Source organism: Saccostrea echinata, unplaced genomic scaffold, assembly GCF_033153115.1.
Source record: "Saccostrea echinata isolate AGI-Se365-2 ecotype Australia unplaced genomic scaffold, CSIRO_AGI_Sech_v1 ptg000030l, whole genome shotgun sequence".
NCBI lineage: Eukaryota > Metazoa > Mollusca > Bivalvia > Ostreida > Ostreidae > Saccostrea > Saccostrea echinata.
Genome location: NW_026889779.1, coordinates 22471495 through 22497574, shown reverse-complemented (window position 1 = coordinate 22497574; position 26080 = coordinate 22471495). Strand labels below are relative to the sequence as shown.

Below are 26080 nucleotides of genomic sequence, written 5' to 3'. Positions count from 1 at the left end.
GTATCTCCTACTTTTGCACGACAATTCGCCTGCACACAAAACACGCATTTTGACCAAGTTTTTGGAGGTTGAAAAGGTTACTGTCCAACCAAACACCCTGTTTTCTCCAGATTTAGCCCCGTGCGACTTTTTTCTGTTCCCCAAATTTAAATTCCACCTATCTGGAAAACGAAAAAAATCACGAAATGCCCTCGGGTCTGCAATTTATCAGTATATGATTGGTGTCCCCCTATTGAGGAGTGTGAAAAATGTTTTCAGAAGTGGATTGATCGTCTAAAAAAGTGTATCCAGGCCAAGGGTGTGTACTTTGAAGGGCAGGAACGAATAAAAGGATCAAAGATTAATAAATGTAGGTGAAAACAGCCAAATGTCATTATTTTTGGAACATCCCTCGTATCAACTACATTGCTTATTTTAATTTAAAACATTTAAACAAAACGAGAAAAGCCAGAACAACACAGTAAGTCAGTAAGTGAGGCATGTACTTTGTAAGAAGCCCGAGTACTTTAGAAATCTTTTAAAGAATCACTATGTTCTTACTAGTTATTAATTGAACTGAGCCTTTTTTAATCCTCAATGGACAGTGTCCGTTTGAAAACGTCAACAATTTTCGACGTCTTCTCTAGAAACACAAGGTCAATTTCTAAAAACTTGGCACAGAAGACTTTTGGGTAAAGGGATGAAAAAAAATGTGGCAAACTAGAATGTCTTTTAGTTCGAGCTTACTTGGATATATATCGAGTCGACATATGACTGAAAGTAGCTATTGTTAATTGATAAAACGTCATCTCTATATCTAAATGTCAACCTGAAAGCCACAACAATTTGTGATAAAATCAGGTATTAAATTTAACGTAATACATGTGTACAGAAAATTAAAATCAAAACTCATCTTTTTCCAGACCTGCAAAGCCATGTTAGTCATATTGATGTTCAGGCCTCCCTATCATGTGTTAATTCAAGTTCGAGTGAACCGTGACTCCTTTGGGCAGCATACCTGTTTTAGGTAGATTCAACTTCGGTTACACCATGACCACATAGGGTTAGGGTTAGTCTATATATAGAATCAGAATACTTCACGTTAATAAAGGGAAGAATCCTCTGAAAACAGCAGTTAGGGCCTAGGAGATACAGGTGAACTTTGTGGCCCATGGACCTCTTGATGATATGTCCTCTTATTGTCTACACAAAACAGAGATTTTATCAAAATGCTATGTTAAGAGAAAATGGGATGCCTGAATAAATAACAATTACAATGAAATATGAATTGATAAATATTTTCAGATTCATTATTCCTGTTCGATTTTTTTTTTGGGGGGGGGGGATCTTAAATATTTTGAATGATTGGGTAAAGTAAGACTCAACAAAGACTGCGTGAAATGATATATAAAACTATCAACTACTCGTATCTACTGCGCTAGCAGTTAAACCCGTAATATAAAAATAGTTTATAAGTGTTATGAAAATTAAGCCGTATCAGGAAGTAAAATGAGTTTCAATCGTGGTAATAGGGAGGACACTTCATTCAAAGAAATATTTTCTGGTAAAGTATGATTATCTTTTAAGCTTTGTTCACATATTTACTACAAACTTCCTCTTTTAAGCATTCCATTTTGAAGATTCAAAAGAAAACTGCGTAAAGTGTCTATGAAACTCAAATCAAAATATATGATTCACCAATATGAAGGGAAGTACTCAGAATTTTTCACATTTATTTCATATTGTATTGTCAATAATGTAAACCTCACTTTGATGTATAATAGAACGAAAGGTTTACCAATCCTCAGTAATTAACCTTTTATTTTTAACAATTTTTTTTCAAAAAATTTCCTTCATTTCTAAAGAAAGAATGTTTAAAAATTAATGATTCTGACAATAACATGTTTTCTTTTTCCATAATTTTATTCCATGGTAATAAATAAAATGTGTTGTTATGTTTAAAACGTAGGTATGCATGTGACATAGATTATTTTTTACCCAAATAAAAAATTCCCACACTCTGCATTACTAAGTATACTAAAATATACATGAATATATTCTTTATAAAGCACATATAAATATTCCTTTAAGTCATTGTGAAGATAAGATAAAAATGTTGGTAAATCTTGTCTTGCATTGACAACTGAGCAATAAAGACTACGAAGGATTTACACTTTTTACATTATCTTTATAATTGAAGAGAACACAGAGTTACATTATACTCAAAACAAATTAACAGGAAATTATACTAAATACACTTTAACAGGAAATTCATTACAATACAATAAAATATACTTTATTTAATATTGCTCTTTCAGGACATGGCACAAAACAATATCAATCGACTATTACATTTACTTACGTTCCTACTTACACTCGTGGTAAATTATTGTACTTCAAATAACGTTTGTCCTAAATCGCCTTGTTTTTGTGTCAACGCCACAGTAGCTGACTGTTCCAATAGAAAGTTAGAAACTGTACAACCTCTTCTTGGTAAAATCCCAACCTCAGTCACAAGCCTAGATCTCTCTGGGAACAGTTTCACATATATCAACGATACATTTTTTGACCCTATTGCTTTATTAAAAATTGAAAAATTAAGCCTCAAAGGATGTCATTTACATGGAATATCCAAAAAAGCATTTCAATACTTCACAGAAATAAATGATTTGGATATGTCAAAGAATGAATTGAAATACAAGTCAATACTAGGAATTTTAAGATGGCTAGATGGTTCTCGAATTCAAAATCTTGACATATCTGATGTGAAAGGAGTCCCAAAATCTCTACCAGAAAATGTTTTTGAAAGCATATACAGAAATACTTCTCTTCGTACATTACATCTTCGAAATTGGGAATTGGCCAATGTAAGTGGAACAACATTTAAAAATCTAACTGGATTACATTCACTTGACTTGAGTAATAATGATATTCTTGAACTAAAAATGGAGGGATTTTACTACATAAAACGATTAAATCTAACGCTGAATGAACTTGCCTATGTTCCAAGAATGTGTGATGCAAAAAATAAGTCGTATGTTCCAAGGCTGAAGTACCTTTGGTTTGCGATAAACCACATCTCGGACTCGTTTGAATTTTATAGACAAGGCCATTGTTTCCGTGAATTGGAATATCTTAATTTATCATTCAATGCGATAAGCATTTTAAAAAGTAATTCATTTTCAACAATTAAGAAATTAAAGAAATTACGTTTAAACGATATGCTTACGTACGATCTGATTATCGAAAAAGACGCATTACAGTCAAAATCATTGGAGGCTTTATACTTTGGAAGCAATAAAAGAGTAACGAAAGAAATGCTGCAATATAAAACCATCTTCAAGAAGTGCATAAATCTAAGAACATTAGACATGTCGCTTTTTGATTTTTCTGTTTTTAAGGATGATGACTTTTTAAAAATGTTATCTCCTCTTATACATATCAAGGAACTAATACTACGCCATTCTTTATTAAATTTTGTTCCATTCATATCACATTTGAAATCACTTCAAATTTTGAATTTACACGGCAATTTTATACGCCATGTTCACAAAGATCTGTTTATAAACAATACAAATTTACATCGAATTATTCTCAGAAAAAACCAGCTAACATCTATCCGAGAAGATTCATTTACAGAAGATATGTGGAAGAATTCAAATTTTACAATTGACGTTTCCTTCAACCCTTTTGCTTGCGACTGTGACCTTGAATGGTTCATTCATTGGGCAGACACACATAGAGAAAAGGTCCTTAATCCTAATGCATATCAGTGTGATTCACCAAAAGAGTGGAAAGGTCATCATATTAAAAGCAATCTACATTATCTCAAAATGAAATGTCATCAACTGAATCGAATATTCATCTTCATCGTAACTATTGGATCCTTTGTATTCATTTTTCTGTTTACTTTTGTACTTCTTCGAAAGTTAAGGTGGGATATTTTGTTTCACATGCATAACTGCATAGATGGACGACGGAGTGGACACCATAAATTGAATGACCATGATCTAAAAGAATACGACGGGTTTGTTGCTTACAATACACATGACCGGAAGTGGATAATGTCTGAACTAGTGGACGTTTTAGAGAAAAAAGAAAATTACAAGCTTTGTCTGCATGAGCGAAATTTTTTGCCTGTGGGTTTTCATGTGGATAATATATTGGAAAATATGGAGGCCAGTCGAAAACTTTTGCTAGTTCTTACAAACAATTTTATGGAAGATCAATGGTGCCAATTTGAAACTGTAATAGCCAATCACAAATTAGCAGACGGTAACAAAAACAACATTCTCCTGATTCTGTTGGATAACATTGATTCCAAACATTTTACAGTAGCACTGAAAACGTTGCTAAAAGAAGCTGAAAGTGTGGAGTGGACATCGAATTTTAACGGAAAGAAATTGTTTTGGAAAAAAATTAAGAAATTCATGTGTAAATAAATTCCCAGTCATCTTTCTAGTCACCATAATAGTTTAAAAAACGAGAATGAATTGAAAAAAAAATATTGTCGAAGACAATTACAGTTTCATAATTTATGTACTTTGTTGTGTTTTTAACAAGCATAATCATAATATTTGAAGGTGAAAATTTTGATCCAAGTATGATATTGTATATTATCGCGCACAAGAAGAATAAAATTGATGGAGAGAATATACATTCTATTCACTAAAAAATAACATTTGTTCATTGATGTTTCTGAATAAATATCCTAGATATATCCTTTTTTAAAGGTTACCGTTGTTACCTTTATTGCTAACTGCATGTTCATAAAGCATTGTGGGATATTAAAGCTTGTCTTAATATTATATATTTAAAATTGTAAATCGTTTTTATAATCTCTTGATGTTATTTAAAAACCAAATTCTTAAAAGTGTCATATTTATCATTATGTTAAGCATCTATGTAAAGTGCTTTAGAGTAATTTTCAAAATTATATAAAGCGCAATATGTATATAAATGTTGAATAATAACAATGAAAGAATTTTTTCGAGTAATTTCATTTGTCATTCAATTTAACTTATCTATTCACTTGAAAAAAATATTTTGGCAATAAAACAATTCAAGATCAAAAAAGTGAATAATTAATTAATTTTCTATTATTTTTTCCAACATAAAGTGTAAAGTAGGTGCAATAACTATTTTTATGATTTAAAAATTTTCACTTAAATATAGCAAAGCTGTACTTCGAGGTATAAAATAAACAGAATTATTAAGAAATTTTTTTTAAAAAAAGGCTTTTTTCATATTCTGAAAATTTTCACGTATAGCTAAGCAATACTAAATTTTATAAAATATTCTACCAGTATTCATCCCTCATCAAAAAATATATAAATCTGCATAATAAAATGCTTATTCACTGCCCCTGGTTTGGATAACTCTTTTTTCAAAACCTTGAGATTTTGTCATGGTTTTTTAAAAAAGGGCTTTCCCTTTAGCAACTAAATGTATAAAATGACCAACTTACATGTAACTTTGTCAATATTAGAAACATAGAAAGTAAATATGTCTCCTTTGTTACGAGTGGAGGCACACAGCTTTACCCTGTTTTCTTTTTGTTCAGTAAATTAATTTTTATAATTGTTCCTGCTTCATATTTTTTGTTTTCCATTATCTAGCACAAGGATATGAAATTTGGCATGTGGTTCAGTCATTACATGTAGAGCAAAAAATTGTAGGTGTTATCCCTAATCCTCAGCTTATATCTTTTGGCATGTTAGTGTCACCATAAATTTCAACTTACTTGGCATAGTGTCATAACTCAAAAACACAATAGCGTTTTGCAAACACATTGCAGTTTCTACACTTCCACACTAGCTTTCCAGCCGAAATGGAACTCAATTTCAAAATGTATATATTCCCTGAAAATTTAAGTTCATAGCGTGTCTTGTCGCATTAAATATAAGAACTATGGTAAATTATCAAAATTCATCATATCTCTGTTTGCATGTTTTCCGCAGTAATACAATTCTTTCAAAAAAGAGCATTAAATTCGTTCAGACGAATTTTAAAGTTTAAAATAGCTTTTTGAGGAGTATTTATAAAGTATTTTTCTAGACTAAATTGACTTTACTAATTTATAATTAAGCAGGGTTTCTATGAATTTTTTTTTTACATAAACATCATTTCTGGGAACGTTAGACAACCTCCTATGTATAAACCTTATTGATTGAAAGAAAGGGCGTCAGAAGTAAACTATAAATAGGAACGTTGAGAAGGATATATTTTTATGTAAGTAGCTGTTCTTCTCTAAAGTAGTTAAAATATTTTTTCAAAAGAACTATTGAAAGTTAGAAAAAGAACGCGTTGTCTTCTCGATCATATTTACTTTTACCATGCTCGTTAATCTCAAAAAGTAATTTGCATTTAATGTCTACAAAACTACAAAAGAAAAGAAAGAACTTTCATATTTTGTAGCATTGCATTTTTATTAAAGACTGCTTTACATGATTACAAAGAAAAATTGAAGTTAGATTAATGTTATGGCAAAACTTTATTATCTTAGTATTTTCTCGGTGTATAATTGCAGTGGATAACTACCCTAAATTATGTTATATCGATGTAAATGATAGTTTTAAGAAGCCTTTTGTTTAAAGCATTATTTCTTATGTTTTGTTTCTTCTTCTCGCAATGACGAAGATACAAAGCAGCACTAGACCACCAACTGAACCTCCAATAACCAGCAGCATAGCGTTTGTTTTCTTCTAAAATAAAAGATAAAATTTGGTAAATCACATAGTTTGTATCTGGTTTCAATAAATCAAACATTAAAATAGACTGTGCCATAACGCTTGCTATCGAAAGTGAGTGTAAATCAGCATATTTATTTCAGTTTTCTTATATTGCTGTTCAAAAAAAATTCTCTAACGTAGTAAATCTACAATATTAATGAATTCCCGGAATGACTTTCTTTCATGAGGATCGCCCATTAGCAAAGGATATGGTCTAAAATTAGATATGTTATTCCTTATCTAAGTCATGATTTTAAAATGTCCTTTCTTGGAATTAAGGGGTTCTAATGTCATACTCTACTTTGTTTTTCTTCGTTTTCATTTTCAATACTTTGAACTGCAAAACTAAGTCATAAATAACCATTATGCCAACCAATGTACTTCAACATTATAAACAGCCAGAGTCCGAGCTTGTTTTGCGTAAAATAGACATAAGACCCATATTGTGTGAAAAGGTCATTTATTCACAAAAGTACATTACTCAAATTATTGAATATTATATAATTAGCATTTAGAAAATGCATCATTTGATATGATTGAATAAATGACATAGATTCGCAAAGGTGGGGATAAATAATGTTACCACCTAAGAACAAAAGCATCTAGAGTTTCTGACAGAAAATGAGGGAGGTCAGTGGGTGGGATTTAAATCGTCCTTGCAGCTAGCAGCCAAATCAAGGAATGCCGCGAACGACGCAGACCCCTGGAAAAACCCAGGGCGACATCCACAAAAAACCAATTAAAAGCGCGCATTCCTAGGTATGCAGAATGATGCAGAGTTAACTGCGGCTGACAGCTAAAATTTACTCGCATTGAGTCATGTTTTATTTCCGGTAATTAAGTACGCGTAAACTCTAGATGCTTAAGTTGAATAAACAAATATGACAAAAATACAACAACAAAAAATTCCTATATATAATCTTGTTGTCATAAATTATTTTATATTGTTCATAAAATCAATTTTATGCCAACCAATGTACTTCAACATTATAAACAGCCAGAGTCCGAGCTTGTTTTGCGTAAAATAGACATAAGACCCATATTGTGTGAAAAGGTCATTTATTCACAAAAGTGCATTACTCAAATTATTGAATATTATATAATTAGCATTTAGAAAATGCATCATTTGATATGATTGAAGGATATGGTCTAAAATTAGATATGTTATTCCTTATCTAAGTCATGATTTTAAAATGTCCTTTCTTGGAATTAAGGGGTTCTAATGTCATACTCTACTTTGTTTTTCTTCGTTTTCATTTTCAATACTTTGAACTGCAAAACTAAGTCATAAATAACCAGTAATTCATTTTTTATTTAACCTCTTTGAAAACCACAAGCAAAAATTCTGAGTATAATTGCGTCACTTCTGATTATAAAAAAGTTATTGAGTCGTTTAATGTAAGACCTAATTATAGGTAAGGAAAAGTCCCTAAGCATTTAGGAAAAAAAACCCAAAATCACATCTCTTGTCAAAGTAATCTCTTGCACGACAAAAAATCAACATGCTTGGATTCAATTTTTTTCACTTCCGAATACAATTGGTAACGTTTAGATGAATATAAAAAATTCTCCTTTGGAATTATATTACCGACAAAAAACAAAATGAAATCATTAATATGAAAGTTGATTATTAGTATTGGTCAGTAATCTTGCTTGGAATTGATTGGACCGCGTATCCTCCAGAAAAATCCACTGAATTCACAACGGAATAAAAGTCGCTGTCAAACACTTGGATTTCTGTTGACGGAACACAGCAATCTCCTCTATATTACGAAAATACTTTTTTTTCACATTTACAAAAGCAATCTTGCTACCAAAACATAACTATTTCAAAAACTACTAAGGAAATTTAAAATCTTGACATTTGTATTCAAATCCTTCATGTTACCTTGTGAAACAATGTAGAACTTTTCTTTCATGTTTGCTAATGGTAACGAATTCATTTTTTTTTCTTAGAAAGGTTTAATTTATATAAAATAGATTTTACATACTTAATAAACACCTCAATTGTTGAACCATTGATAACGTAGGATAAAACTGCAGCGGACGACAATGTAATGTTTGTGACGTTAACATCAGAAAATTCCAGAAGGGCCTCTGCTTTCCATAGATAAAGAGAACAATTTGCAGTATTCAAAGAAGCAAGAGGACAATCACTGGATTTGTTAATTTGAATGAATTCTGGGTGTTGTTTCGTGGTAATCTACAAAAATACCAAACAAAATAAATTTATTTCGTAATTGTTTCTTTTTAATATTTCAACATCTTTTTTGAATATTTACTTACCATAAATGTATTTTGACTTCTTTGTAACACTTTCGAATTTCCATTTGTCATCACTTCAATGGAGTATTTCCTTTTAATAAAATACCACAAATTTGATTCATAATTTTCTCTTTATGATTTTTAGAAAAGAAAAACAAAATTTGTGGAGTTAAATAAACTTACAGTAAATGAAAAGACTTCTGACCCATCACCAGAAAATTTGATGTAAAATTATCGACAGGAGAAAGGTTAACTGGAATGGATGCTTTTCCTTTCGACAAATGTCCGTTGGTAATATTAGATGAAATGGTGAGGAGAATCGGTGAATTGCCCTTGTTTGCGATTGTGTATGTCACATTAAATGGCTCATCATATCTCTTTTCCTCTGTTGTAAATGAAATATTCTGAATGATTTTCATTTTACGTTCGATAATTCAATATATATATATATATATATATATATATATATATATATATATATATATATATATATATATATATATATATATATATATATATATATATATATATATATATTTGTGTTCCTTACGTTAAACACAATTTCAAAATGTAGAAAATTCTAACCGGTCAATTGTACAACAGAGAGTTCATCAATCATCATAGGTTCCAAAAATATATTGCGTGCTCTTCTAAATTCGAAACCGCGACTGTCTCTTCCTTCCAACATTATCATTGAAGCCTAAAATGAAAGCACTATTATTCAAGTTTGTCAAGTATTCTTCAAATTTCAGTACGGATTTTTCTTCGCAACTAGCATTTGGATTATTGTACTTTTATTTTTGAAAATAAAAAAAAATGTAAAGTTCGAGAAGATACTCACAGTTGTGTTCAGTTTTAGTTTTGACATATACATAGAATGAAGAGAGGAATTGTCATTCTGTAACTCAAACAGTTCAGGATACAGCAAACACACCTATTCGGTCTAGAGTTCCATTATCTAAACTGTATACTGTTGTCATAAGGATATATTCGTTTCCTGTGGATAAGTGGTTTGAATGAAATATAAGCATAATATACAGAAGAATATAGATGTTCATAGTTCAATTTTACCATGAAGCTGCTAATTTTATTGCAATTTTAAAAAATGTACAGCAAGAATTTAATAATATTTTATTTATTCACATAACAATTCATCTTCCATGAAAATAACTCGGTTATTTTAAAGTATAGGGCGTTTCAGCAAACAAGCCTTCAATAAAAGGTTAGGCCGTGTTATGAAAGGAAGTTTTGCAAAAATATAAAGTACATATCTATACAATTTTATCAATATTTATATTAATCTAACCCTGAATCATATATATTTAATTTAAGATAGAAATTTTAAAATCATTAACATCAAATTTAAATCATTTTATAATGTGTTCCAAATGGCTGCCATGTTTCTCAGTCCCATATTGCTTTAATTTGGACTTGAATTTAAAAATCATTTCCTTGAAAGATGCGTTTTATCTTGATACCCTTTTCCTTCAAAACCCTTCTACTAGTATTACGATTTTCAGTTTGCAGAGTAAAGCTTAACTATATACATAAAGAGTTCTTTTAAACCACTATAGAAAGCAACTAATTGTTAATGTTTTTTTATTGTGCAAAATTGCTGACCTCTAAAGTTGAGGCATTTGTTAAAACACCCTGTATTTTTATCTGGCATTTCATAAAAGATATGACCCCCCCCCCCCCAAAAAAAAATGCTCTCTTAACAAAAAAAATTCTAACCCCCAAAACAACCCCCAACCTATTGCGACATTAGCTCTGAATACAAGGCTGTATTACAATTTATTATTGACTGAAGTCACCATTTCGTAAATTATATGGTCGTTAAAAGGACTTTCTCAGCAAATAAGACCTATCACTGTGTCGTACTTTAATTGGCTGAAGTGTTTCATACTAATTGTAAAGCCTTGATTTTTAGTCTAAATTTGACTATGGAATGTTCCGTCGACCAGATCAATACTTGGGTTCACGGCAGTCATGACCGGTCGACAGGGGACGCTTACTCTTCCTAGGCACCTGATTCCACCTCTGGTATTTCCGGGGGTCCGTGTTTTATTTACTTAGTTTTATAAAATCGATTGTATATTTACTAAAATGTGCTGTTTCTGTTTAAATATGAATTTTGACTTGAGGTTCCTGGTAACTTGGTAATGTGGATGATTAAAGTGGGCAGAGAAGAATTGTCTAATTTAAACGTTAATTAAAAGGAAATATCAAAAATCAAAAAGCAACAATATTGAATCTAAAGTTTGATTTTTCATTTGATATTTTTTAATTATACTTTTGAACTCAGAAAGTTATAGAACATCCTCTATCTGAGGAAAATTGAGGTCTTAAAAATGTACCTTGTATCGGGTTTCCACTCATTGCAGTCAACAATCCATCTGCCATTTCCATGACATGTGATGAAAAGAAAAGTTCACTTTGGGCTGTAACATTAACGATGATGTAATAATCCGCTGTATCTACGAGTCTTAGATTCCATTTACCAGGTATAGGATTCTAAAGGGTTAAAACATTAAAAGTTTGAAAAGTAATATTCAGAAAAGTCGATAAAAATGTGGACACTTGGATATCTCCTACTTGAAAAAAATAATCTTAATTCGAGTCATTTAAATCAATTCCATCAAATAGTTCTGCCGTGAAGAATAACTATTCTAATCCTTGAAAACTTGAAATACAAGAAGTATAAATAATATATATCAAGGTAAGCCTAAACCGTACAATCGAATTAAAATGAATCCCTGCACCGTGATCGGAATGTCTTGGATTCGAACCCTGGCAGACACTGACCTAAGGCGGTAAAAATAGGAAGAAACTGTTTCTTCGCCAAGTGTTCGGAACTTTGAAGTTAAAGTTGTGGTTATTTTGAATGAGACCTAAAAAACCAAGGCCCCGTGTCATGACAAGCGTTGACACGATAAAGAGTCCTCACTGCTCAATGGCCTGTGTCCAGTAGTGAGTGTCCAGTAAAGGTCTTAAATTGAAGCCCTTCACCAGTATATGGTGACGTCTCTATATGAGTGAAAATTCTCGAACAAAAAACAGCATACAATTAATCAATCTTTTCTCCGACAATGCTCATTAATTAAGAAATAAACAATAACCTTTATGGTAATTATGTTTAGCTTCATTGTTGCCATATACATAAACGTTACATCTCCACTGAATGACAGCTGGGTTCCTAAAATGAATTGAACATTTAACGCTTTTTGAGAGCTAGACCTTAAATTAAGAGAAATTCCAATTCCAAAAATAATTATTAGTATGAATACATATAAAACACAACTTAAAGAAAATTATTTTATTGAGGAGAATTTTACTTCTAACCGTTTGGGTTCCACAGCTGTATGTAGTTCATCAAATTTTTGGTTCCTCCTTCCATAGCTATTTTCACAATATTTGGTTCATTGTCTATGACGACAGTAATGTTTTTTCCACTTCTCAAAGTTTTCAGCTCAATTATTACATCTGCAGACGGTAATGTTTTCTATAAAAGAAAACGATGTTAAGACACGATATATCTAAAAAAAAAAAAAATAAATAAAAACGTTTTGCTTTGCATCTAGCCTTGTTTACCTCCATCGCTGTTTCCATAACTTCGCTAATGTGCTCCTTGGTTGTTTCGTGGACAGACCCCCCTGTGTTTTGTGCTATCTGATAGAACTTGTTAACGGTGGTTTGTCTATATCTCTTTGTTTCTACAGTACAAATGGTTGATAATATATAAAAAATCATTCCTTCAACATTTTGAACTTCACTGGACATTTTCATTGAATAGAATTTGTTTTTATTTGTTTTTAAATAACTTTTCATCATACAAAAGGTCAGACAATATGTGGTTGCTGATAAAATAATAATAAAAAAAACAGAAATACAAACCTCTTCGCCTAATACGGTTGCTACAGGTACCAGTAAGCAAGAAAATTATGGAAATATCACGTTTTCTTGCCTCCCGTATAACAAGATTTGCTTCGCTGTAGTCCTTAGCATCAGCATCAGTGAACACATACACTGTGGACCCGGGTAAAGACAAGAATTGCTGAATTCGAAAAAACCCCTACTTTTATTCCATAACAAGTACTGAGATTCAGATGCAATGAAATAAATAGAAACTAACCTTAGAATTAGGATTTTTTCAAGTTGTCATGTTTATGTGCCGAAATGTTTGAATAATGCATGTCATGTTTTACTTTCTACATAAGGTAGTCAGTACCTGTGAGAGTACCTGATAAAGCATATTCTGGACAATCACCGCCACCATAGACACGTAATCCCTGCAGTTTTCGAAACATCTGATATCCATCTGATGTAACATATCGAATACCTACCCTTGCTGAAAAAAAAATCTTAAGTGATCATCTTGACAATGTATTTTTTCGTACGGACTTTATAACCATAGGATAATATCCGAATATTAACTACAATATCTAGAATGGAATATGCTGAGCATTTTAATATTTTGCTTTGAAACTCTGTCTAGTAAATGACACATAAATTAAAAACCTGGGTCGTTAAAAGTTGTCAAAAGGTAATTAACTGGCTCGTTATCGGATCCCTGCAAGCTTGTCACAATCTAAACAGAATTAGCTATAACTGCTTTGATGTCATCTGACATGGAGCTTGTAGTATCAATAGCAAAAGCTATGGTATATCCTTCCCTTGTGCTTTTCCTTCGAAGTTGAAAAATTTGCAAGAAAACGTCAATCCCGTCAGATTTACCAAGCCTAGATCAGAACAAGCATTCCTTTCAAAGGAAGTCACGAGGAAGTGTAACATTTAGATCTCAATTCTATGGCCTATGTAATGGGAAGAATGTTAAGAACAACAAATTACCTAACAAAAGAAAAAGCTAATGCACTTATAAGACTTACTCGAAACAGCAATGAACGAATAGACTTTACTCTAAAGCCCCCATCATACCAATCAAGATTCCAGCACTACTTATTCCGTCCTTTATAATCGTACAACGGCTTGTGGTAGAGATTTTATTGATTGATTGATTGATTGATTGTATGTTGTTTTACGTCCCAATCGAGAATGTTTCACTTATATAGAGACGTCACCATTTATTTTATTGTCACAAATAAGTTCATAAAATGATTATGATATTAACATAATCCAAGTTTAAGATGTTCAAATAAAATGTCTGTTCTAAACCCTTTAGGTTTACACATTACTAAGTGTATTGTTTGTAAATTTCTAAATTTTGACCTGTTCCGCGATCTGATTTTTGCAGTTTGTAAATCTGGATAAGTTTAAAATAAATCAGGATATTTAAAAAAAAGTAATACACATCATTTGAATTTATCGTTAAAATATTTCTACCAAGTTTGGATATAATATGCAAAAAAGATATGACAGAAGTCCACGAACTTTCCGAACAACCCTCGTTTATCTCATCGTGAACGGAATATATCCCTTCGAAGCGACTATGGTAGACATGGAACCCTTTCACTAAACATGGATTTTTGTCCATATATTCAAATTCGAATCTCCGGTCACAGTAGCCTATGGTAGGGCCATGGTGATCAGGAGGACAGGGTTCGATTCTCGTTCGCCGAGGCGCGTCAAACCTTAGACAGTGACTCAATTGTTATGGTCGCCTGGCACTAGAAGTGAAAGTTGCGGGTCTTTCGGAAGAGACCATTAAAACTGGGGTCCCATGTCACGGAAGGCGTTGGCACGAAAAAGATCCCTCACTGCTTAATGGCCCTAAGTGCCATAGGTCTAAATTTGAAGCCTTACACCGTCATACGGTGACGTCCCTATATAAGTGAAAAATTCTCGAATGGGACGTTAAACAACAAACAATCAATCAAATTTGAATTAACTCAAAACGTGCAGAACCTATTTACAACTTATTTACAACTTTATGAGAACTTTTAAAACGATTTAGAAACGTGTTGCACACGCATTCAGGGGTTGTTACTAAGCATTTAGGTTTGAACCTACTTAAGGTGAATTACAGTCGGGTTGTGTCTGTTTGTCAACAGGCCCTGTCAAACTACAAACTGACAAGGTCATTGCTAAATTATGTTTGACCATATCACTTTAACATGTTCAAGTAAAAACTACTTTGGTGTGATAGGACTTAGGGGAAAGGTTGTTTGGCCACTTCGGAATGAATGAAATTCTTGTGCACATAGAGAAAACGTAATTTAATTCACCATGAAACTGTATCAATGTATGCATCTAGAAATAAATGCATAAAAATGTCCTTAGTTCTTTCATATAACACGATGCGGTAGATTTACATGAAGCTGTCAGTGCACAATAAACAAAGTCGTCCGTCGCGTCATGCATGCGAAAGTGATTACATTTGCTAACTTGTTGTCTTATTTTGAATAAACTGTGATCGGCGTAAGTCCCTTTTACGTAAAATACTGGAATTTTTAAAGGATAATTTAAAAGACTGACGCATCAAATAAAGGATCAAATTTACCTGTATTATTAGCAGATACGAAAAAATCAGTTGCCATAATAGCAGCTTCCGAAGCATGTGGATGTAAGTAATAGTGAGGCGAGAAAGCGACGTTAAATCGTTCCTTATTTATTCCACCCTCGGCTGGAATTTTAGAACTCGAACCCCTAGTCCACCATGGCTATATTTTCCAGACTGATGGTCACTTGGTTCTTTAGAATAAATTTGGAATGCACGATTACTGACATTATTTGTTGCGACAAGTAATTTATGATTAAAAATTATAATCACAATGGGCATTATTCTGATACTGAAATTATAAGTATGTAAACGTTCGTATGTTGTTATGAATAATAATGATTTTGAAGCACTATCATAGAGCTACGAGGGGTGATCAAAAAGTTCGCGAACTAATTGAATTACTTCCATAAAAGAAATGAAATTAGGATTTAGTGTTCAAAATTTTTTAAAGTAGTCCTCTCCGATTTAGATGCACATCTGCCACAGTTCTGCCCATGCGCGAATCACGTGATACAGGCGGTCACGTGATATGCTCCGAAGAGCATGGTGACCATCGCAACCCGAGTCTTCCGTCTTGGGAGCGTCGTTTATCCAATGTGGATATAAGGCATGGCGCCTTCTTTTTATCATATCTGATATGATTAAATTCTAAAGTAAAAGATATTTTAGGGATTTAATAACTGTATTATTGTTAAGATATTCAAGTATTTTTATGCCCCTGGATCGAAAGATCCCGGGGGTATATTGTTTTTGTCCTGTCTGTCTGTTTGTCTGTTTGTCTGTCTGTCTGTTGTCAACTTTAACCTTGCCCATAACTTTTGATTGGTTGGAGCTATGACTTTCATATTTCACATGTGTATTCCTTGTGACAAGACCTTTCTTTGGGTACCATCATATTTGACCTTTTGACCTTGACTTTGGAGTTTGACCCACTTTTGCAAATTTTTATGAGACTTTAACCTTGGCCATAACTTCTGAACAGTTGGTGCTTGGGGTTTCAAACTTCACATGTGTATTCTTTGTGACAAGGCCTTCCTTTGGATACCAACAACTTTGACCTTTTGACCTTGACCTTGGAGTTTTACCTACTTTTGAAAAACTTTATCCTTGGCCATAACTTTTGAACAGTTGGTGCATAGGGTTTCAAACTTCACATATGTATTCCTTGTGACAAGACCTTCCTCTGGATATCGACCACTTTGACCCTTTGACCTTGACCTAGGAGTATGACCTACTTTTGAAAAATTTTAACCTTGGCCATAACTTTTGAATGGTTGGAGCTAGGGCTTTCATACTTCACATATGTAATCCTTGCGACAAGACCTTCCTTTGGATACCAACCACTTTGACCCTTTGACCTTGACCTAGGAGTTTGACCTACTTTTGAAAAACTTTAACCTTGGCCATAACTTTTGAATGGTTGGTGCTAGGGCTTCCATACTTCACATATGTAATCCTTGTGACAAGATCTTCCTTTGGATACCAACCACTTTGACCTTGACCTTGACGTTTGACTTTTATTTTAAAAACTTTAACCTTCGCCATAACTTTTGAAGAGTTGTATCTAGGTCTTTCAAATTTCACAGGTGTATTCCTCGAGACAAGACCTTTCTTTGGGTATCAACATTTTTTATCTTTTGGCCTGGATTTTGACATGCATTTGAAGAAACTTTAACCTTCGCCATAAGCTGCCATACGGGGGCATCAGTGTTTCACAAACACATCTTGTTCTAACTCTAACTTGGCGGTCTTTCATATCAAATTACTCAACTGTGGACACATCTCTTCCCCAGCATGCTTTCACTGCATGCAAGAGAACAAACATCATTTTTAACCATCTCCCTTCTTTCACTAAAACAATCAATACAATTAATGATTGAACTCCTGGCAAGTCTTTTGTCTTCATAAACTTTGTACAAAGTATTATATGCTACTGCAAAGGAATTTCAAAGATACACATTAAACTTCACAGCAGTTCGTTGCTCGAGTACGACTGAGTCAATCTATTTTGTCACAGGTAACCTACCTAATGACGTCATTTTCACATTGTAACGTCAGAAACATGGAACAAAACATTAGATAAAACTGCTATATATAGAACACATGTATGACTATATGTGTGCCAAATTTCATTCTGATCTGAATTGTGGTTTTTGAAAATATAGAGATAGATAGTTCGCGAACTTTTTGATCACCCCTCATATATATATATATATATATATATATATATATATATATATATATATATATATATATATATATATATATATATATATATACATATACATATATATATATATATATATATATATATATATATATATACATTATATGATTGAATAATTCCCATCTCTCTGATTGGCTGAAATCCAACAATGTCAGAAAAATACTACGTTATTGACCTGCATGTAATCTTCCAGGTCAATATAAGGAATTATTTATTCTACATTGGACCAAAAATAGAAAGGGAAATTCCAAATTGATGCAAATGGTTTTGGAAAGTTATTATTTTACTTGCACATGACATCCACTCATATGAACATAACATTAAGGCACATAGATTCTTGGGTTATATATATATATATATATATATATATATATATATATATATATATATATATATATATATATATATATATATATATATCAGAAGTCGTGAAAACTTTGTCCCGTTTATGGATAACAAAATAAATACCCATTTCGGGAAAATAAGGTGTCGCGAAATATTGTTTACCTACAGTAAATGTACATGAAATATAATTGTAACATTTTTTTTTACTTGCTGGTTTTTCTATGTCTTGACCACTCTTAAATCCACTGGTCAGTATACCACCTGTGTATTCATTATTTCGACAACTCCTGAAAATAAGAGTAAAAGATTCTTTCCCACGTAGTTTTTTTAAATAACGTTATCTTGCTGACAGATAACTCTGGTTTATTTAAATTTTGAACATGCAAAGCTCTTGAAAACTTTTGAGAATTATAAAAACTTACTCCCCCTCACAGTTGTTGCAGGTGTCTTCAGATAAGGCTGAGACTTCATACCCAAGGTTGGGTACAATACCTAATATAGTCATTCCAGTTAACGCCATTTTATCTAAATACAGTAATCAACCGGAAGGCAGCAGGCCTCCATGTTTTCACGTTTGTGAAAAAATACTGTAGGTGAGGGTAGAGGTAAGTAAGTTATTGGCTGTAGGTATAATACATATCTGTGACATCGCATTTAAAGTTCATAGATAGTTCTGTTTTACATTTGTTATGATAATTTATTCTTGAAATGGCGATCGTGGTGTTTAAGTTTTAGAAAATGCAACACGATTGCTTGCAAACAGTTTGACATATTTTGTATTTTTGGTGTTTGTCTCTATAAAGCTTACATTAAGGAATATTAAGAAGTGTAGAGTGATTGCTCATTACCTATTCTTTATTATTGATGTAATTAAAAAAATATTTCACGTCTCACTTTATGTCACACTTGATAAAACTCCGATCAACTGTTTGACAATCGAAGATACTGTACGTAAATTACCTGCCCTTGTTATAGTTTACTTCACAAAACTGAAGTGTCAATTTGCATACATATACATGACGTAAATATATATATTTCATTTAATTTATTAATTATACTTTGTCTTAAAACCCACCTTTCAATGTAGGCCCAATGGTTAAACAGTTAAATAGAATTTTATTGTGAATTTTGCATAAATATGTCAAATATCAGATTTACAGTCATAATGCTATTATAAATATTTATATTTACAGGTCTGAAATTAAAATTAACAGTTTACAAGATCGAAATATCAACAAAAAGATTATCCATATTAAGGTAAATATACTTTAAAGTTAATTGTTATGTGTGCTCCTGTTTTGTTTATGTGTTGTAAAATGTAAACATGGTAATTGTATCTGTTTCTGTGTAATAGTTATATATACATGTAGCACATATACATTTCCCCTTATTTTATTTCATCTATCATTTATTTTAATTTATTATATTTTATTTCATCTGTCATTTATTTTCAATTTCTTTCATTTTTTTCTGTTTCTGTCATTTTGTTTTTTTGTAATATTTATTTCATTTCTTCTTTTATTTCAATTTTATTTTCATTTCATTTCTACACAGCATATATGGTAAGCATTAACATTAGTTAGCTCACTATTTTCTCACTCTATACCTGTTAATTTATGATCATGGAGGTTTTATACATTAACATTAAAGAAATATACGATAAACACAAGGGCAGTCCTCATTATATACAGAAAATTCACAAAAACATTTGCACTGCCGTTCGTGTTCCTTCTTCCGAAATAAGTAAATTTGTCTTACTTTGGAAAGTTAAAAAAAATAGTCAAAGAAATGGAACGTTTGAATAAATACACCAACAAAGAGAAATATGCTGCATATTGCTAGAAGAAATTTCAATTACCAAATTCAACAAAACAAAAGAAGACCAAAGAAGACACCTTTAAGAACCCTAAAGAAGACAGTATTACTTATCCAGAATTACAGGCAAAAATAAATGAACAAGAAATAACCATTTTACATTTAAAGAGGGAGAATTCCGCATTGAAAGACCGTTTAAGGGGAATAAACGTTAGCAACATTAATAGAAATTTGAAAAGGAAAAAAGTGAGAATTGAAATTTTAAAAAAAGAGGTGGAAGTTATACAGCAGAGAGAAAAAATTTAAAAAAAAATACAAAAGAAAATGGTTTACAGTGTACCACTTTTAAAAGATATATAAAACAACATTAAAAAAGAAATGGATGTTTTGTTGTCAGAAAAAGAGAATGTTGAAGATAGTTCTAATGATGTTGTACATATAGAAAAAAATTTAGATTTTCAAGAGATGTCAAAAGGAAAGCCCTTTAATTTTTAATTAAGGAATTTGTATTATATTTTTAGAAGCCACAATGTTGGCATTGTACATATAGCACCAATTATTGAAGCAGTTTTAAATTTTTTTAATATTAATGTAAAAAAAAAATTCCCAGCAAAAGTACTGCTGCAGTTTTAACTAGTGAAATGGATGTTGTATCTAGAAACCATTTGAATGAAAAACTTTTAACTTCTGATAATACAACCATGCATAGGGATGCGACTTCAAAAAAAGGTAAACATTTTTATGGTGTTAAATTGAACACAGGGGAAGATATTTTTACTGCGGATGTTAGAGAAGTATGAAATGAAAAAGTAAACTTATATTAATTGTACAAAAGAAATTTTAAATGATTTATCTTCTAATGAATGTGAAGCAGCAACTATTTTAAATTCAGTGTCCTGTTTTATGACAGACAGAAGTGCCACCGAGCAGAAAGTCAATGACATTTTAAGCGAGGAAATACCTCATGAAGTTCATTCTTTTAAATGTGCTGTACATCCTCTTATACAATTTTCTGATGTGTGTGTTGAAGAATCTTTTAATATTGAAAAAGAATTACATGTCAATTTTAACAGTTATTCAAATTCAGTCAAAGAACCTAGGCCTTTTATCTTGTTTGTTTTAAAATCTGTTTCTATGTTTTACAAAGATGGTGCTGGAGATCCAAAAGATTTACAAGTTTTTATGAAAAGCCATGGAGTAGAAAATATTCCAATAATTAATTTTAGAGGAAGCAGGTTTAATGTTTCATTTTACAATGCTGCTGGGACTTTTTTTTATCCACAAACTACTATTACAATATTTCTTTTCATTGAAAACTTCCTATTCTTTTTTACAGAATTTCATTGTTTTATCCTTACAAAATAAGGTTATTTTTATGTCTTTTAAGAGCTTTTGGAATTTTATACAAATTAATTACTGAACCTTACTTTTTAAAGGCTTTAGAAGTTGGTATATATTGGATCTGTATATGAGAAGCTTTTACTTGTTTTGAATATATTTTATGATGATCCATCATTGGCTTTAAAGCAACAGTTGCGATTATTTTATGGGCCACAGTTTTATGACAGTGTTTCAGATTATTTATTTGATTGTTGTTTACACAACGATTTAACTACTGTTTTTATAAAAAAGACTTTGTGGTGTTTTAAGAACTAAAGTTGAAAAAATTTTTAGTGACTTTCTGTCAGGTGGCAAATATTTTAATGTAAATCCAGATGTTTTATCAGAATGTTCGTCATGTATTTCACACAACATATGTTTAGAGAGACGTATGAGGCAGTTAGACTTCAGTTTGAAAACAGGACCAACTTCTAGTATAAATACCATTGAAAGTTCTATCATTTTTAATGACAACAAAACAAGTGAGTGGTGAACAGAAAAGGGTGACTCTGAAAGAAAATTAATAATCTAAAATGCCAGGAAAGAAAATAAAAAAATCATGGAATTACAGAAAGAAAGAAAAATTAAATTATATGAAGAACATTTAAAAAGTTTAAAAGAGAAAGAAGAAGAAACAAAGAGGAAGAGAGACAGACAGACAGAGGCTGTTGATAAGGCAATAGAAGACATGAGAGAACATGGGATTTGGGAGAGCAGAGAGATTATCGAAAAAGAAGTAGAGAAGTTGAAAACAAAAAAAAGGAGAAGTTACAGGCTTTGAAAACACCGATAAATATGTATTAAAAAATATTCAAAATTAACAAACAACATAAACACCTTTGCCAGTATTCATCAAAAGGAAAGGAATTTGACCATCTGAAATTGAAAGAAAATTTAATTGAGTTGTTAAATATCAGAAAGTCAAATGTAAATGTGTCTCCAGAGGATATAGTGGAAAAGGAAATAATACATACTTGGACAAATAATGATGGAGAAAATGTAGACTGGGAAGGGAAGATATTAAGTTTCAAAGATGGAGTTTTTAAAGTAATTAAATGAAATTTATTTCCAGTTTCCAATTAATATGTTACAGTCACTTGCAGATACACTTTGAAATTTCAGATAACAGGTGGAGGCTATAAGTACATTAATTATACATGTTAATCACAATTCCTCATTTAAGGAGGGTGTAGGTTTTTTGACATTTAATGATGTGTACTATATGTGTAGACTCATTTTTGACCAGCATATCACATGCTACTCAACTCTAAAATGGCATAAAGTGAAACATGCTTTTAGCGAACACATACGCTTATAATGAATTGATGCTTATAGAGAAGTGATATTCATCCCCCATGACTGCAAAGTTTGTGGTAAACTTAACGGATAGACAAGAAAGTATCTGTGAATATTTCTATGTTGTATTAAGGTATATTTACCTTCATTGCCTACAACAGCAATTCCCCATCATGTTTCACACCAGACGTACAGCCATATCTTAAAGTGCATGTTGAAATCAATGTTTTCAAACCCATAATTTTATAAAGGGTTTGTAAACAGAAAATATTGCTGAACACCTTTTAACTGCATGTGTTTTTTTGTTTGTTTATGTTTTATTAGTCTATGTTTGTGTCTGTATTATGTGAAGTTTTTGTGAATATATGTGAAATAAAACACTCATAATGGAAATATTAATTAAGCCTTTAATATTAAATATTTTCTATGTTTATATGGCAAAAAATTCATTATAATATCTCTTTTAACCAGGATAAGAACAGGCACTAATTTTAATATTTCGCATTACAGGTGCTGTACTGGAGGGATAAGGAAAGAAAAGAAAGTGATGTTTATGATTTGACTGAAAGGGAAATTAACACAGACATAAAAGAGGGCTTTCTATTTATCAAAGGTAATGCAATTGCACAATTTATAAAAATATTATTGTTATACTTATCATACTGTTACATTAGATTACTTTAATGTAAGTATAAAGATTTTTTTTATTTTTTTAAATACATGTGTATATATTTGTTTTCAGACATAACCAAATTTGACCACTGTTACGCAGCTTCTTGACCACATTTTCAGTCAGTGCGGATTACAGATACCACAATTGGAGAAAAAGACTATAGCAGGTATGAAGTAAGAGTTATCTTTCATTTATGAGAGTTACCTTTTATTAATCCTTCAATAATGAGATTGAGTTACTGCCCTTTGGAACCAACTTCCAATTCAGCAAGAGGTCATCAGAATTAATTTGAATAACAATGAGAAGGATAACCAATGAAATTTCTTTTATTTATAACTAAGTTCTGCAGTTAACGACCTACTGCATTTTATTATACTACCCTTATTTTTTATTTAAATTTTAGGTGGATAGCTACCTAATATAGTATAATATATTAGAAAGAAATTCCCACGTAAGACTTTTGTTGAAGTTACATTCAATGCTACGTGTAAATTCCAAGTCACATGAGCTAAGGACTTCATTAGAAAAATATAAGAAAAATAATATTTTTTTAATTCAATTGAATCTATCATGTTCTAAATTAAACTTTGATTAATCTTTCATTCTGTTTACTTTAAACATATGGTCAATTAATTTCTTTTACCTAAATTTTTGCTTATAATCACTCCCCTCAATTCTATCCAGTTTGTATTGCTATGAAATTCTTGCAGTGTGTAGAGATACTGGCCAATACAACGAAGGAGAAAATCTTTATCAAGCGGATGTGTCTGAACAATTCTTTAAATCCGTAATCTGATATTACAGAGGTGCATGTGTGCTGTTGATAAGAAAATGTATTTTTTAACAGATAAAAATGCACTTTTGACCTCTTCAAAGATAAAACATTAAAAGTGTATTTTTATTTATACATATAAAAATAAATTGTTCCGTTTTCCACAAAATGTTGATGAAATCATACAGATTTTACCTCTATAGATTTGTTCACCATTCACATGAGGATAAGCTTCCTATTGTCCGTATCTCTGAACCATGTTTTCATTATGAATTATTGTTATTAACACATTGTAAAAGTTTTCAAATCCATCAGCATCTGCAAGGAAATAATGAAAGAATTTTTTGAGATTTTAATTTATATTAATGCAAGTGTGTGAAACCGTCCCTTAACTAAGAAGTCCATCTCTTATCCTTGTCAATGAGTAAAAATGAAAGTCTGCTGTGACATTTAATAATGAGTTGTTTTTTTTTTGTTTTTTTTTTTTGTTTTTTTGTTTTGTTTTTTTTTTTTTTTTTGAAATTCTCCAAATAATCATTTACAATGTCAAACAAGCATTCTGAGAGTATTGCATATGCAATACATGTCCCCTACCGGTATCCCCTTTTCTTTTTAAGATGCCATTTTATAAGATCCTGTATATGAAAAGTGTCCCCACCCCAAAATAAGGACATGTCTTTAATTACTTGTTTATGAATGAAATTCTTGGAATGAAGTAGGCCTTACAAAGACGTGTTTGACTGCCATTAGATATACACGCATGCTTTGTGTAGAACAGTTCATCTTACATGATTAAAACTAGAAGTAGTGTGAGCACTGAGCTCACTAAATGACACCCCCGCCTCCCATATGATTATAATGGCAAAGTCCATGTTTTGCTCTGGGAGACCCGAAATAAGTGTCAGATCAAAAAGTAAAATAAGAGGTGCACAATGGCATTATGCAACAAAGATTCTGTGAAAGTCTCATTAAATTTTTTTTAGTGGTATAAGAGGAGTTGCGGATAAGAGATGGGTACCCCAAAGCGTAACAGACGGACGGACGGACATACAGACGGACGGACATCCCGATCACTATATACCCTCCCACTTTTCAAGCGGGGTATAAAAAACAATTTTATAAATTCTTTTAAATTGTTCACAAAATATCACAATTATAGTTGTGGGGCACTTATGCAATGGTCCAAATTTTACAAGGTATGACTTGACCAAACACCATTGAAAACATCTGTTGAAAACTGTAGAATAGAAAATGAACGACTCCCTGTAACAGTAAACACATGAAGGATTAGGGTGTTTTCGAGTCCTCTGACAATAAAATCACATTATGTATGAAAAACACGACTGTCGGTATACACGACTGCTTACGTTCCACGTTGTTCTTCAACACATACCGAAAAAAACATGAAAAACCCAATTCAAATCGGGAAAAATATTCATTCTTTATTGCATCTGGTGTTATTTCGCCAAGTATATTAAGTATTCGCTGGTAAAATTGCTGAAAACAATGCACAATATTACTTAACTATCAAAATTTTCAACCTGAAAACCTCGTTTTTGGAACATTAATTAAGTGCAGTTCGAACCCGATTATAAAAAATAGGAATGTTTAAAACTGATTTACTATATAGCACTATTAATCAAACGTGCCAATTCAAACTTGATCTATAGTTTATCACTATAAAGCTACCCAGTAAGTTTCAAATCAATAATATTTAAAATGACAGCCTCGTTTGGATCATTAATTTAATGCAGGGCGAACCCGATCGTGAACCCGATTATTAAAAAAGAGAATGTTTAAAACTGATTTACTCTAGCACTGTTTGTCAAATGTGACAAAATTCAAACTTGATCCGTAGTTTCTCACCTTAAAGGTACCCAGCAAGTTTCAAATCAATTCTCAAAAGCATAAAGAAAAAAGTGCGGAAAACCAAGTGGGAGAGACTGACAGACAGACAGAGGGACAGACGCAGAGGAAACCTAAAGTCCTCTCCGGTTTCACAGGTATGGGACTACTTTATTATAACAGGCACAAGATCTAAAAAGAAGTAAACCAATTTATCTAAATTTTCGAGTTAAATTAAACAACAGAATATTCCATTTTGTGTTTTTCTTCGTTGGTTTGTGGAGCTTTAACATTA

General features: G+C 31.6%; 2 protein-coding genes, 1 long non-coding RNA gene and 1 pseudogene across 3 annotated transcripts in view; 2 read left to right on the top strand and 2 right to left on the bottom strand.

Annotated features, from left to right (window-relative positions):
* Positions 1 to 26080, top strand: part of LOC133197541 (bacterial dynamin-like protein) — a 121711-nt gene that overhangs the window by 18914 nt on the left and 76717 nt on the right. The gene's annotated exons all lie outside the window — the stretch shown is intronic.
* On the bottom strand, positions 8341 to 9394 carry LOC133196065 (uncharacterized). Its single transcript, XM_061332012.1, has 4 exons — positions 9159 to 9394; positions 8997 to 9066; positions 8702 to 8913; positions 8341 to 8473 (listed from the first exon to the last, which is right to left on the bottom strand). Exons 1-4 carry the CDS (start codon positions 9392 to 9394, stop codon positions 8341 to 8343), a joined length of 651 nt encoding a protein of 216 aa, XP_061187996.1.
* On the bottom strand, positions 9903 to 12173 carry LOC133196551 (uncharacterized). Its single transcript, XR_009722373.1, has 3 exons — positions 12095 to 12173; positions 11333 to 11489; positions 9903 to 9972 (listed from the first exon to the last, which is right to left on the bottom strand). It is a non-coding gene; the product is annotated as an uncharacterized LOC133196551 (long non-coding RNA).
* LOC133196064 (uncharacterized) lies at positions 19329 to 21980 on the top strand (annotated as a pseudogene).

Excerpts from the sequence above, each read along its gene's own strand:
- LOC133196065 (XM_061332012.1), bottom strand. The coding sequence starts at position 9,394 with ATGAAAATCATTCAGAATATTTCATTTACAACAGAGGAAAAGAGATAT. Across the intron at positions 8,914-8,996 it reads GAAGTCAAAATACATTTATG|ATTACCACGAAACAACACCC; the intron begins GTAAGTAAATAT and ends GTATTTTTGTAG. Across the intron at positions 8,474-8,701 it reads ACAATTGAGGTGTTTATTAA|AGGAGATTGCTGTGTTCCGT; the intron begins GTATGTAAAATC and ends TTCGTAATATAG.